The sequence below is a fragment of the Mustelus asterias genome, chromosome 21, assembly GCF_964213995.1.
Source record: "Mustelus asterias chromosome 21, sMusAst1.hap1.1, whole genome shotgun sequence".
NCBI classification, from domain to species: Eukaryota; Metazoa; Chordata; class Chondrichthyes; order Carcharhiniformes; family Triakidae; genus Mustelus; species Mustelus asterias.
The window spans coordinates 11,683,480-11,697,124 of NC_135821.1; the positions used below are offsets into that span (position 1 = coordinate 11,683,480).

Genomic DNA, 13,645 nt, shown 5'->3' on the forward strand with positions numbered 1-13,645 from the left:
ATGTAAACAGGCCCTTCGGTCCAACTTGTCCATGCCGCCCCCTTTTTTAACCACTAAGTTAGTCCCAATTGCCCATGTTTGGCCCATACCCCTCTATACCCATGCAACTGTCAACACTTTTAAAAAAAGACAAAATTATACCCTCCTCTATTACTACCTCTGGCAGCTTGTTCCAGACACTCACCACCCTGTGTGAAAAAATTGCCCCTCTGGACACTTTTGTATCTCTCCCCTTAAACCTATGCCTTCCAGTTTTAGACTCCCCTACCTTTGAGAAAAAGATATTGACTATCTAACTGATCTATGCCCCTCATTATTTTATAGACCTCTATAAGATCACCACTAAGCTTCCTATGCTCCAGTGAAAAAAGTCCCAGTCCATCCAGCCTCTCTTTATAACTCAAACCATCAAGTCTTGGGTAGCATCCTAGTAAATCTAGATTGAACGAGTCTGCATTGGACATAATCCCAGATTCTTGCAGCATTGGATTTTCTGATCCCATTCCAACTACTCAACCTACTTAAACACGAGAGGCTGTCGGTTTCAACGGGTTTATTTGAGAACATGTTTATAATGTAAAGATTGAAAACTTGTCAGAACTGGAGAAGGCAGGGAGGGAAGGATTAGAGCCAGATTTAGTGGTGTTCGCTTTACACAAATTGGAGTCAATTTTCAACGAGCTGTTGATTTGATGTGCTTGTTTGGTATTGGTTCCCAAAGTTATAAATTGACAATTTACGGCGTGCTGGCACAGTGGTTAGCACTTCTGCCTCTCAGTGCCAGGGACCCGGGTTCAATTCCCGGCTTGGGTCACTGTCTGTGTGGAGTTTGTACGTTCTCCCAGTGTGTGTGGGGGTTTCCTCCAGGTGCTCCAGTTTCCTCCCACAGTCTGAAAGACGTGCTGGTTAGGTGCATTGGCCATGATAAATTCTCCCAGAGTGCCAGGAACCCAGGGTCGATTCCTGGTTTGGGGTCACTCACTATCTGTGTGGAGTTTGCACGTTCTCCCCATCTGCGTGGGTTCCCTCCCACAGTCCAATGATGCGCGGGTTCGATTAATTGGCCATGCTAAAATGACCCTACTTTCAGAGGAATTAACAGGGTAAATGTGTGGGGCTACGGGGGTAGGGTGGGATTGTCGTTGGTGCAGACTCGATAGGCCGAATGGTCTCCTTCTGTACAGTAGGGATTCTATGGTTAATGCTATTTTTTCCCAGTCATTTTATTAATCTGGTTTGTTTCCTTCAATATTGGTCACAGCTGCATGCTTGTGATACCTCGCTACTCCTTGGTATGAACATATTAAATGTGGTGGTTATGGGGTTGTGTGACAGAGTAAGTGAACTAAAACAATGGCTGGAATTTTCCCGCCCCACCCACTACGGGAATCATAGTGGGCAAGAGGTGGACCATGAAAAGGTCCGTTGACTTTGAGCGGGATTTTCCGGTCTTGGGACGAGCACGGCTGGAAAATCCCACCCACTGAGTTCACATCCCATCAGGGCAATCTGCATAGAGTTAAACTTTCTGATGCCCGAGGAACAAAACCCGCCATTCTAATCTGGTCTACACACAACGGCACGGTGACACAGTGGTTAGCACTGCTGCTTCACAGCTCCAGGGTCCCGGGTTCGATTCCCGGCTCGGGTCACTGTCTGTGTGGAGTTTGCACATTCTCCTCGTGTCTGCGTGGGTTTCCTCCGGGTGCTCCGGTTTCCTCCCACAGTCCAAAGATGTGCGGGTTAGGTTGATTGGCCAGGCTAAAAATTGCCCCTTAGTGTCCTGAGATGCGTAGGTTAGAGGGATTAGTGGGTAAATATATGGGGGTAGGGCCTGGGTGGGATTGTGGTCGGTGCAGACTCGATGGGCCGAATGGCCTCTTTCTGTACTGTCGGGTTTCTATGATTTCTAATCCAGTCCCACGCCGACAGAGCTGATTCTGAAACTAGCAAGTCAATCAGTTGCACTAATCACTACTGCGGCAGTTTAAGAATGCAGCTTAGTATCTTAGACAAGTGGATTGGGCAAACAACCCACACTGGTCCTGCCAGCACCATTCACACCCTGAGAATTGTGTTTTTTTAAATAAATGGCATGATCACATTCATTTGTTAAACTACCCCTGCAAGGATGAGGGTTGCAATAGTTTCATTTATTTAAGACATGCCGTCAATAAAATAACTTAATTCACAGCCGAGTGCTGTGATTCCAAAGTGTGCTTTTGGGGACGGTGCTGAGGCCAGCTGCAACAGAAACAAATGCCATGTGTGGCTGCACCATAGACTACATGGGGTGGCACAGTGGTTAGCACTGCTGCCTCACAGCGCCAGGGACCCGGGCTCGATTCCCAGCTTGGGTCACTGTCTGTGCGGAGTCTGCACATCCTCCCTGTGTCTGCGTGGGTTTCCTCCGGGTGCTCCGGTTTTCTCTGAAAGTCTGAAATATGTGCTGGTTAGGGTGCATTGACCCAAACAGGCATTGGAGTGTGGCAATTAGGGGAATTTCACAGTAACTTCATTGCAATGTTAATGTAAGCCTTACCTATGACTAATAAATACATTTTTACTTTACACCAAGCTTGTACCCCACTACACAGTTCAAGTCCTTGGGGAAAAAAAAAAAATCAGCATTTGACAACACACACTCATGATACCCAGAACACTTCCAATTCTCACTACCAGTTGCACGTGATCTGGACGTCATATTGGTACCATTGCCCTGGACCCCTCCTGGAAACAGGCGTTAGGTTCACTAAATATTCAAAGCAGACCCATGATGCACGTAGCGTCGGAGATGAATGTTTCAGAAATACCAGGCGGAGCGCTCCTTTAGAGGCTTAAAGAGAAGTGGTCAAAAACGTAAAGGCCTGAGGTTGAGGTTTTACTGTAAGGCTCAGGAGTGGCAGTACCCACTGACTAGTGAGCTGGAATAAGGTTTTTGCAGAATTTAATTGAAACCAAACCAAAACCGTACCCCACACGCAAACTACCTTTGCAACAATCCTCAATCACCAATAGTAAAGCCGTTCCAAGAGTTTCTTATAAGCTGCCATCCAATTTCTCCCATCTTGACTTCCTGCATCACTGCACTTTTTGTTTAAAATAGGACACTTGCAGCCACTTGTGTGGAATAAATCTTACCAGCAAAGATCTTTGCAGGACTCTCCACCCTGAAGAATCCAGCGTCAAATACAATAACGTCATCCTTTTGAGTGTCTTTACTACCGGAGCCTGCCACCTCCTGTTTCAGCTTGGCTTTCATAGATGCCTTCAAGGCAGCGAGACGGCTCTTTGCTGCATTGGCTTTAATTACAAGGCCTTCTGCGGGTTTTGGAACGGTAACCTTTTTCTTAAAAGATCAATGTGAAGTTAGCAAATTTTGACAAAGCACACCTGTTCAAACCCATGACAGATTTGTTACTCTGAGTTTATGTTGCCATCTTAAACCCCATCCAAAACTCACCATGGCTTCTTAGACAGCACCTTCCAAACCCACAGCCATTATCATCTACAGACAAGGGCAGCAGATACATGGGAACACCAGCACCTGGACATTTCCCTCCAAGGCACTTGGAAATATATCGCCATTCATAGAATCACAACAGTGCAGAAGGAGGCCATTCGGCCCATCGAGTCTGCACTGACCACAACCTTCCCCAGGCCCTACTCCTGTATCCTGCATATTTACCCCACTAATCCCCCTGACACTTTAGGGTTAATTTAGTATGGCCAATCAACCTAACCCACACATCTTTAGACTGTCGGGGGAGACTGGAGCATCTACAGGAAACCCACACAGACATGGGGAGAATGTGCAACGCAAAGTCAACACAGAGTGACCCGAGGCCGGAATTGAACCTGGGTCCCCGGCGCTGAGAGGCAGCAGTGCTAACCACTGTGCCACCGTCCACTGGGTCAAAATCCTGGAGCTCCCTCTCTAACAGCACAGTGGGTGGGCCTACACCATACAGGCTGCAATGGCTCAAGAAGGCAGCTCATCACCACCTTCTCAAGGGCAATTAGGGATGAGCAATGAATGTTGGCCTAGTCAGTGAAGCCCTTGAATGAATAAAACAAATTCAATGCTATGTGATAAAGCTACTTTCAAGATAAAAACAAAATCAAAAAACAAAAACTCAAAGAGTTTGCACATGCGTTACAGGAATAAGACTTGAATTACATTTGGAAAAACTCCCGTATAATGTCTGGCTGGCTCCTCCAATTCCGTTCTAACCTTTATTGGACTCAGTCACACAATATCTATTTTAGAGATATTTTCTTTTCACAGTAAAGTGTGCTTGGGGGGGTGGGGATGGGGAGGTTGATATTCCTTGTAAAACATATAAAATATATGTTTTCTGAACACGTGATGCATGAAGGAAGCGCGTAAGCAGCTTATAGAAGTGGTTTCCAAAGAAAAGGACGAGTTTACTGTTTCATCAGACCAGTCGCTGGTGGGCTGGTGGGAACTGGTCTGATGATCAGGATGCAGTTTTGGATAGGTAGAAACTTGCATTACCATTACGTTTAGCCAATATCCATTTATTCTTAAAGTTGTGATGTGGAGATGCCGGCATTGGACTGGGGTGGGGCACAGTAAGAAGTCTCACTACACCAGGTTCAAGTCCAACAGGATTCACACGGATGATCCCAGGAATGGTAGGCCTGACATACGATGAACGTCTGAGGATCGTGGGATTATATTCATTGGAGTTTAGGAGGTTGAGGGGAGATCTGATAGAAACTTACAAGATAATGAACGGCTTAGATAGGATGGACGTAGGGAAGTTGTTTCCATTAACAGGGGAGACTAGGACGCGGGGGCACAGCCTTAGAATAAAAGGGAGTCACTTTAGAACAGAGATGAGGAGAAATTTCTTCAGCCAGAGAGTGGTGGGTCTGTGGAATTCATTGCCACAGAGGGCTGTGGAGGCCGAGACGTTGAGCGTCTTCAAGACAGAAATTGATAAATTCTTGATTTCTCGAGGAATTAAGGGCTATGGGGAGAGAGCGGGTAAATGGAGTTGAAATCAACCATGATTGAATGGTGGAGTGGACTCGATGGGCCGAATGGCCTTACTTCCGCTCCTATGTCTTATGGTCTTATTTGGAATCACAAGCTTTCGCAGTGCTGCTCCTTCATCAGGTGAGTTGGTGCCTTCACTCACCCGATGAAGGAGCAGTGCTCCGAAAGTTCATGAGGTAATGCATTTTGGAAGGTCTAATACAGATAGGAAATATACAGTAAATGGCAGAACCCTTAAGAGTATTGATGGGCAAAGGGATCGGGGTGTACTGGTACACAGGTCACTGAAAGTGGCAACATAGGTGGGGAAGGTAGTCAAGAAGGCATACGGCATGCTTGCCTTCATCAGCCGGGGCATTGAGTTTAAAAATTGGCAAGTCATGTTGCAGCTTTATAGAACCTTAGTTAGGCCGCACTTGGAATATAGTGTTCAATTCTGGTCGCCACACTACCAGAAGGATGTGGAGGCTTTGGAGAGGGTACAGAAAAGATTTATCAGGATGTTGCCTGGTATGGAGGGCATTAGCTATGAGGAGAGGTAGGAGAAACTTGGTTTGTTCTCACTGGAAAGACGGAGGTTGAGGGGCGACCTGATAGAAGTCTACAAGATTATGAGAGGCATGGACAGAGTGGATAGTCAGAAGCTTTTTCCCAGGGTGGAAGATTCAATTACTAGGGGGCACAGGTTTAAGGTGTGAGGGGCAAGGGTTAAAGATTATGTACGAGGCAGATTTTTTTTTTTTTACACAGAGTAATGGGTGCCTGGAACTCGTTGCCGGGGGAGGTAGTGGAAGCAGATACGATAGTGACTTTTAAGGGGTGGCTTGACAAGTACAAGATTAGGATGGGAATAGAGGGATATGGTCCCCGGAAGGGTAGGGGGTTTTAGTTCAGTCGGGCAGCATGGTCGGTGCAGGCTTGGAGGGCCAAAGGGCCTGTTCCTGCACTAATTTTCTTTGCTCTTTGTTCTAAACCCATTGGACTTTAACCCGGTGTTGTGAGACTTCTTACTGCCCTTAAAGTTGAGCAGTCTTGACTGACCACCAATATTATTTTGCCAATTTACAAATGCTGAAGACCACGTGGCACCTGTGCTGGAGGGAGTGACTAATTCCTCCATCTCTTGCCCCTTACCTTGACTACTTTTTTGGGTAACGATGGCAACACATTCTGCTCCTGCCAGTTATTCTCTTGAAGCTTCTTCAAACGCTCAAATTTTTTGTTCACGTCTTCAATCTGGATTAGGGACAAAGGTAGAACCAACATAAAATGAGGAAAGAAAGGCCAGAGGGAAATCCCCATTTTATTTAATAAAAAGTATTGTTCCCGGTTGGAAAAAGGAAAAAAAAACTTCAAACCAGGAGAAAGACAATATTGTTTTAAAGTTTAAAAAGTTTATTTATTTGTGTCTCAAGTAGGCTTACATTAACACTGCAATGAAGTTACTGTGAAAATCCCCCAGTCGCCACACTCCGGCGCCTGTTCGGGTACACCGAGGGAGAATTTAGCATGGCCAATGCATGTCTTCCAGACTGTGGGAGGAAACCCACACAGACACAGGGAGAACGTGCAGACTCCGCACAGACAGTGACCCAAGCTGGGAATTGAACCTGGGTCCCTGGTGCTGTGAGGCATCTGTGCTAACCACTGTGCCACCGCGCCGCCCAAATTGGGATATGGTTTTCTAACAGCATCTTTCCATGTTTATACAGAGAATCCTTTTCCTGATCCTCTCCACACGGTGTTGGCTCCAGGCTCATTTTTCTCAGCTTGTCAGTTGATTAAAAATTGAGGTTTCACCAGTCGCTCTATAGTAGCGACCTGGCTTTTAATAACCCCTGTTATTGGGTGTAAGCTGGCCAAGGAAAAGATTACAAACTTCTTCCATCTCTACAGCTCCGTGCAGAGCAAGCTAAAGCCGTTTCCTCCAGTTTTATTTTGGCTAACCTCTTGCACTAGCCTCATTTCCTGCTTACTTGCTTTCGGAAAATCACTGGTTGATCCCCAGGCTGTGTTGAGCTAGTAGATAGCATGGTGCAGTCTCTGTGCCTGGGAGTAGGGGAGGGAAGAATGGGATACCACCATGGTTGCTGCTTCTGATGACTAGCACACGCACATGCATTTGTACATATGCATCTGGATAGACATATAAACAGACGGGGGAATAGAGGGATACAGGCGGTTGGTCTAGGTAGGGCAACGTGTTCGGCGCAGGCTTGGAGGACCGAAGAGTCTGTTGCTGTACTGTCCTTTGTACAAATGAGGAGAAAGGATTTTGCCTGATCCCTCACTCTGAACCCAGTTAAAATTTCCTGCTGTTACTCACGGCCATTTCGTCCATCGAGCCTGTTCTGCCATTCACTAAGATCATGGCTGATCTGTTAATGTTGAGTTCCAGAGTCCCCACCTACACCCGATAGATAGATTCTTGTAGACCCTGCTTCCACCGCCTTCTGAGGCGCAGAGTTCCAAAGTCGCACAACCCACGAAGGGAAAGAAATTCACCTCATCTCTGTCCAATATGGCAACCTCTAATTGTAAAAAAAGCACCCCCTAGTTCTGGACTTTAACCACAAGAGGAAACATCCTTTCCACGTCCACCTTGTTGAGACCGTTCAGGATCTTACAAACTTCAATCAATTCGCCCCCTCACTCTTCTAAACTCCAGTGGAAACAAGCCCAGTCTGTCCAACCGTTCCTCATTAGATAACCCACACATTCCATCTTGATTCCGGTAGAATTGTGAAGGAAATAAGATAGAAGCAGGGTGGTTGTTTCCACTGGCGGGTGAAACCAGAACGAGGGGGCATAGCCTCAAAATAAGGGGGAGCAGATTTAGGACTGAGTTGAGGAGGAACTTCTTCACCCAAAGGGTTGTGAATGTGTGGAATTCCCTGCCCAGTGAAGCAGTTGAGGCTACCTCACAGAATGTTTTTAAGACAAAGATAGACAGATTTTTTGAACAGTAAAGGAATTAAGGGTTATGGTGAGCGGGCGGGTAAGTGGAGCTGAGTCCACGAAAAGATCAGCCATGATCTTATTGAGTGGCAGAGCAGGCTCGGGGGGGCCAGATGGCCTACTCCTGCTCCTAGTTCTTATGTTTAAGGTATCAATCCAGTAAACCTCCTCTGAAAAAGCCCACAAGGCATTTACAACCTTCTTTAAACAAGGAGACAAAAACTGCACACAGTGTTCGAGATGTGGTCTCGCTAATGCCCTGGTGATGTGTTAGTCAGGAGCCATTTGAGGGAGGTTGCTGCACATCAGCCAATCTCTTGAGGAGAGCCATGCAGAATGAGTGGAGGGTAGAGTTCGCACTCAGCAACCGATTTTAAAAAAAAATCAAGTTTATGGCATCTACTATTTAGTTAGAACAATCGAAGGGGAAAATCAGTGACTGGCGCTCTAAGAAAACCTGTAATTAATACCTGGAAATAGACCATGTCCCAGAATCCTTCCAGATCCGTGCAGGTTACTTCCTTTTCACTCGTCTTGAATTCACAGTTGTCAACAAGCCCGGTAAACTGCTTGAATCGCTCAGACATCAGAAGGCGCGCTTGTCCCACTGCTGTGCGAACCAAGTCCTTAACTAGATGAACACATAACTTTAAGCAAGGCAGATTTTTTCATTTTGACTTGACAGTTTTAGTTGGACAAAGTCGCTTTAAAAGGAAAGATTTTATTTTTAGGAAAAGGATAACTTGATGGTGCCACACGGGAATTCTCAAATTCGATTATGGTAAACTTCACAAAAGCAAAATATTCAAATAGAACCACAAGTTTACAGGTCTTCATTTCATTTCTGACTGGGACGCACAAGTGAAAAGCCAGGAAATCAGGTGGAATCTTGTATTTAAAAAAGAATTCTACTTGCAGAATAATTTCAGGAAAATCTACTGTCGCCCATCAAGCCAGCATTCAACAGGGCATGACCCAAGGGATCCCAGGAAAGGGAGACCTGATAGAAGTCTACAAAATTGAGAGAGGCATAGACAGGGTGGATTGTCAGATACATTTTCCCCCAGGGTGGAAGTGTCAATTACAAGGGGGCACAGGTTCAAGGTGAGGTGGGGGTTTAAGGGGGATGTGTGGGGTGGGGGGGTTCACGCAGAGAGTGGTGGGTGCCTGGAACGCGCTGCCAGAGGTGGTGGTGGAAGCAGGCACTTTAGCAACATTTAAGAGGCACCTGGATGGGTCCATGAATAGGGAGGGAATAGAAGGACATGGTCCTGTAATGGCAGATGCTTTTATTTTCAAGTTTAGTTAGGGCATCATGATTGGCACGGGCTTGGAGGGCCGAAGGGCCTGTTCTGGTGCTGTACTTTTCTTTGTTCTTTGTTCAAAAGAGGTCAAAAGGGATCAAAAGGAACAAAACCCTCCGGTATCTGGAGTATTTTTCTCACAAAGGAAGATGGTCACACTCGCCAGTGTTGCTCATGCATCATGAGGGGTAAAAGAGGCAAGATGATCACCTTCTGGAGGAAGGAGCGATGGGGGTTTTCGTGAGAGTGGAACATTCCTGTATTTTAATTACCAAAGCCCATTCCCTAATAATCACACAAGATTAAAAATCATATAAGCTGTTATGAGGTTAACAAAAGGTCTCAATATATGTCTCCACAGATAGGCACCAAGGTCCTTAGTCTGAGGGAATTCCTTAAATCGGACATCCAGGTAGTGGCAGTGGCGGAGGAGAAGTGATATACACAAACTGGGACATCAGTAATAACTTGTAAAGATGAAGATTTAGGTCAGCTAACATGATAGGTCTTTACACTGGTTGGAAAATATAATTAAGCAGGCACGTAATAACTGATTGGTTTTAATATCTGTACCTTAGGAATAATGTACATGAGAACTAGGAGCAGGAGTAGGCCATCTGGCCCCTTGAGCCTGCTCCGCCATTCAATAAGATCAATGTAATGTAACATTAATCAGCAGCTATGAATGGACAGAGATAACTCCTATATCTTGATTGGTATATGCTAATTACTTGTAATTGAATTTGAAACTATAACTGCGGGTGTATTCCTGAATACTGTACTCTGACTAGTTACCGGCACTGACCTGTGACTTTATAGCGTGTATTAAAATAGCTCTGTGACTCGGTCTGGAAGGTAAAGTTGTGATCAATTAAAAGACTGAACATCAAAGCCCGCAACACCTCTATGGCAATGGGAGAGATTGGTCCTTGATAGACATATAAAGAGACAATGATTCAGCTAGGCTTGTAGTCACTGCAATTTAGAAGAATGGGAGGGGATCTCAGAAACATACAAAATCCTGATGGGACTGGACAGACTAGATGTGGGAAGAATGTTGGGGAGGTCCAGAACCAGGGGTCACAATCTAAGAATAAAGGGGTAAGCCATCCAGGACTGAGATGAGGAAGAACTTCTTCACTCAGTTGTGAACCTATGGAATTCTATACCACAGAAAGCTGTTGGGGCCACTTCGTTAGATATGTTCAAGAGGGAGCTGGACATGGTCCTTGCAGCTAAAAAGGGATCAATTGGTACAGAGAGAAAGCGGGAGTGGGATACTGAAAGCGCATGATCAGCCGTGATCATATTGAATGGTGGTGCAGGCTCGAAAGGCTGAATGGCCTACTCCAGCACCTCAAAATCATAGAATTCCCTACAGTGCAGAAGGAGGCCATTCAGCCCGCACCAACCACAATCCCACTCAGGCCCTATTCCCGTAACGCCACTGCTAGTCCCCCTGACACGAGGGTCAATCAAGCTAACCCGCACATCTTTGGACCTACTTTCTATGCTTCTGTAGACTTTGTTTGCATCCACGCTTCCATTCAGAACCCGCAAAAAATTACCTTTCGCCGAGAATTGACCATTTGGTGGAGGTTAACTAATAGAATCTAATTATGCTCGATTGGTGATTAAATTTAACTGACATCCAACCACAGGTTGTGACAGCAGACTTCAAAAAGGCAGAGTTGCTTGTCAAATCACAGCTCCGATCACTCGGCTCATGTGCAGACTAGAAATTCATATATTTCACAGAAGATTTATGAAAGACAAGTTTGCCTAACAGTGCTGTCACCCGGACTGCAATTTTAAGAGTAGCGTTTAAAAATACTTTAGCCTTTTATGGATCTGATCGAGCTTCATTTCAAATACTTGTCAGTAACACGCCACACAGTGCCACCTAGTGGATGTAAAGGAGGGGAAAAAAAAAATGGAGTAATTTCGGTAAACCCGGCTTCCTGCCAAGAACACAAACATGTGAAATTTAAGGGATATTGAATAAACACCTGGAAAGAATGTGATACAAGAAGTTTATCTGCGTTATCAAATAATAGTTATCAAAATATACAAGCGACAGTGGTTAGCACTGCTGCCTCACAGCGTTCGATTCCCAGCTTGGGTCACTGTCTGTTGGAGTTTGCATGTTCTCCCCGTGTCTGCGTGGGTTTCCTCCAGGTGCTCCGGTTTCCTCCCACAGTCCGAAGGACGTGGTTAGGTTGAGTGGCCATGCTAAATTCTCCCACAGCGCCAAGGACCCTGGTTCGATTCCTGGCTCAGGTCACTGTCTGTGTGGAGTTTGCACATTCTCCTCGTGTCTGCGTGGGTTTCCTCCGGGTGCTCCGGTTTCTTCCCACAGTCCAAAGATGTGCGGGTTAGGTGGATTGGCTATGCTAAATTGCCCTTTAGCGTTGGTGGGACTAGCTAGGGTAAATGCTTGGGGTTATGGGGATAGGGCCTGGGTGGGGTCGTGGTCGGTGAAGACTCAATGGGCCGAATGGCCTCCTTCTGCACTGTAGGGATTCCACATATCCGAACAGGCGCTGGAGTGTGGCGACTAGGGGATCTTCACAGTAACTTCACTGCAGTGTTAATGTAAGCCTTACTTGTGACACTAATAAATAAATTCGATGCCTTGCCTAGTCTCTACCATCTGGAATGCAATGCACTTGTTTTTAGTTGTATGTTGTGCCCGGGTACAGAAACAAGCCAAGATAAAAAGTCACCTCTGAACAATGATGTTTAATCATTTTTACCCTCAAGAAAAAGGAATGTGCAATTTAACACAAATGATAATCATTTGGATGTTGTGTCACTTTTAATGTGCTTAAATAAGTAGCGTTCACTCCTATTAACATACTGACCCAGTGATGAATTAACTTGGGAGGTGCAAATGTATCAGACTAACGACATCTTACAATCAGGAAGTGAAACAAAACTGGATCGCTCTTAAAAATCATAGTATTAGAGAGGATCCAAGACCAGCTTGCGAAAATTGTTTTAACACAGTGGGATTTATTGGTAAAGTTTATCTTACCGCCATCTGGAACCTCGGAGGAATTAGCCCAGCCCTCCCACAGCTGGCAGAGCCCAGTCAGATTCTCCGTCTCCGACACGACTATCCCTCTGCAAAAGAACGCATTCACGTTAAAAACCATCCAGCTCATTTTCCCCAGGTTAGTCCTGCTTTGGCATGGTGCCCATTACAAGCATTTATTAACTGACTCAAATTCTAATAAACAAGGTGATATTGTTATACATGCACATTTTCTGGTGCGGACGGCCCTTTTATTAATTTTATCGTGCCCTCTAAAAAGCTACCAACCATGCTTACTTCTGTCAATGCAAACGCACTTCGTAACACAGATCACTGGATAGCAATCAGCAGTGCTCCTTTTATCCCCTGTAGAAGCCACCACATTGAGACAAGCTGTAGCAGACATACTGCAATCCAGTTCAGCTAATTAAGCTCTGACTGGGGCATTCAAGTTCATGACTCTGTCATGTTCCAACTTAGAATCCACGGGCGGCACAGAAGTTAGCACTGCTGCCTCATAGTGCAAGGGTCCTGGGTTCAATCCAGGCCTTGGGCGACTGTGGAATTTGCATGTTCTTCCCATGTCTGCGTGGGTTTCCTCCAGGTGCTCCAGTTTCCTCCTACACTCCAAAGATACGTGGGTTAGGTGAATTGGCCATGCTAAATCGTCCCTTAGTGTTGCGGGGGCGGGGGGGGGGGGGCGGAGGAGCAGGGTAAATACATGGGATAGGGCCTAGGTGGGATTGCAGTCTTGATGGACCGAATGGCCGCCTTCTGCACTGTAGGGATTCTATGAACTAGCAAAATGTAAAAAATCCCCACCACTTTTCATACATTGTGATTTTCTCAACTTAACAGTAATAAGGATTCATAAAATGCTCAATATAAGGATAACAAAAGGGATTTACATCTTATTGCAACGCTATCAGACAAACAAATGATTCCACAGCCGATGCCTCTACAGGGGGAAAAAGAACTTAACATGCCTGTTCGCAGCTGATAGCAACAGCGACCCATTTTCTGTTTCCCAGGTCTTTAGATCTGTTGCAAAGCTTTAAGCCTCTTTAAAGTATTCTGCAACAAGTAATGACGGCCTTGAGCTAGGAAACAAGCAGCAGGCCAAACCAGCATCTCTTCACTGGCCTGTGAGCAACTCTTTTTAAAAGAAATAGGAAAACATGAAGCCAATCTGTGACTGCTCTTTCGTCTATTATCGGTAACGCATTTGGAAAACTAAAGCCCGATATTTTGGGCGCACATTGCAGCAGGGAAGGAAATCTGCCGCCCTTACCTGGTCTGGCCTACGTGCGACTCCAGAGC

At 45.7% G+C, this 13,645-nt stretch overlaps 1 protein-coding gene across 3 annotated transcripts in view; it reads right to left on the reverse strand.

Moving 5' to 3' along the window:
- The window catches only part of dlgap5 (discs, large (Drosophila) homolog-associated protein 5), a 53,913-nt gene that overhangs the window by 12,486 nt on the left and 27,782 nt on the right, over window positions 1-13,645 (reverse strand). For all 3 annotated transcript variants that reach the window (XM_078237433.1, XM_078237434.1, XM_078237435.1), the window contains 4 exons: window positions 12,326-12,414; window positions 8,455-8,615; window positions 6,161-6,262; window positions 3,142-3,349 (listed from right to left, as the gene is read on the reverse strand). In XM_078237433.1, the coding sequence (XP_078093559.1) occupies window positions 3,142-3,349; window positions 6,161-6,262; window positions 8,455-8,615; window positions 12,326-12,414 (560 nt within the window). The remainder of the gene's footprint in view (window positions 1-3,141; window positions 3,350-6,160; window positions 6,263-8,454; window positions 8,616-12,325; window positions 12,415-13,645) is intronic.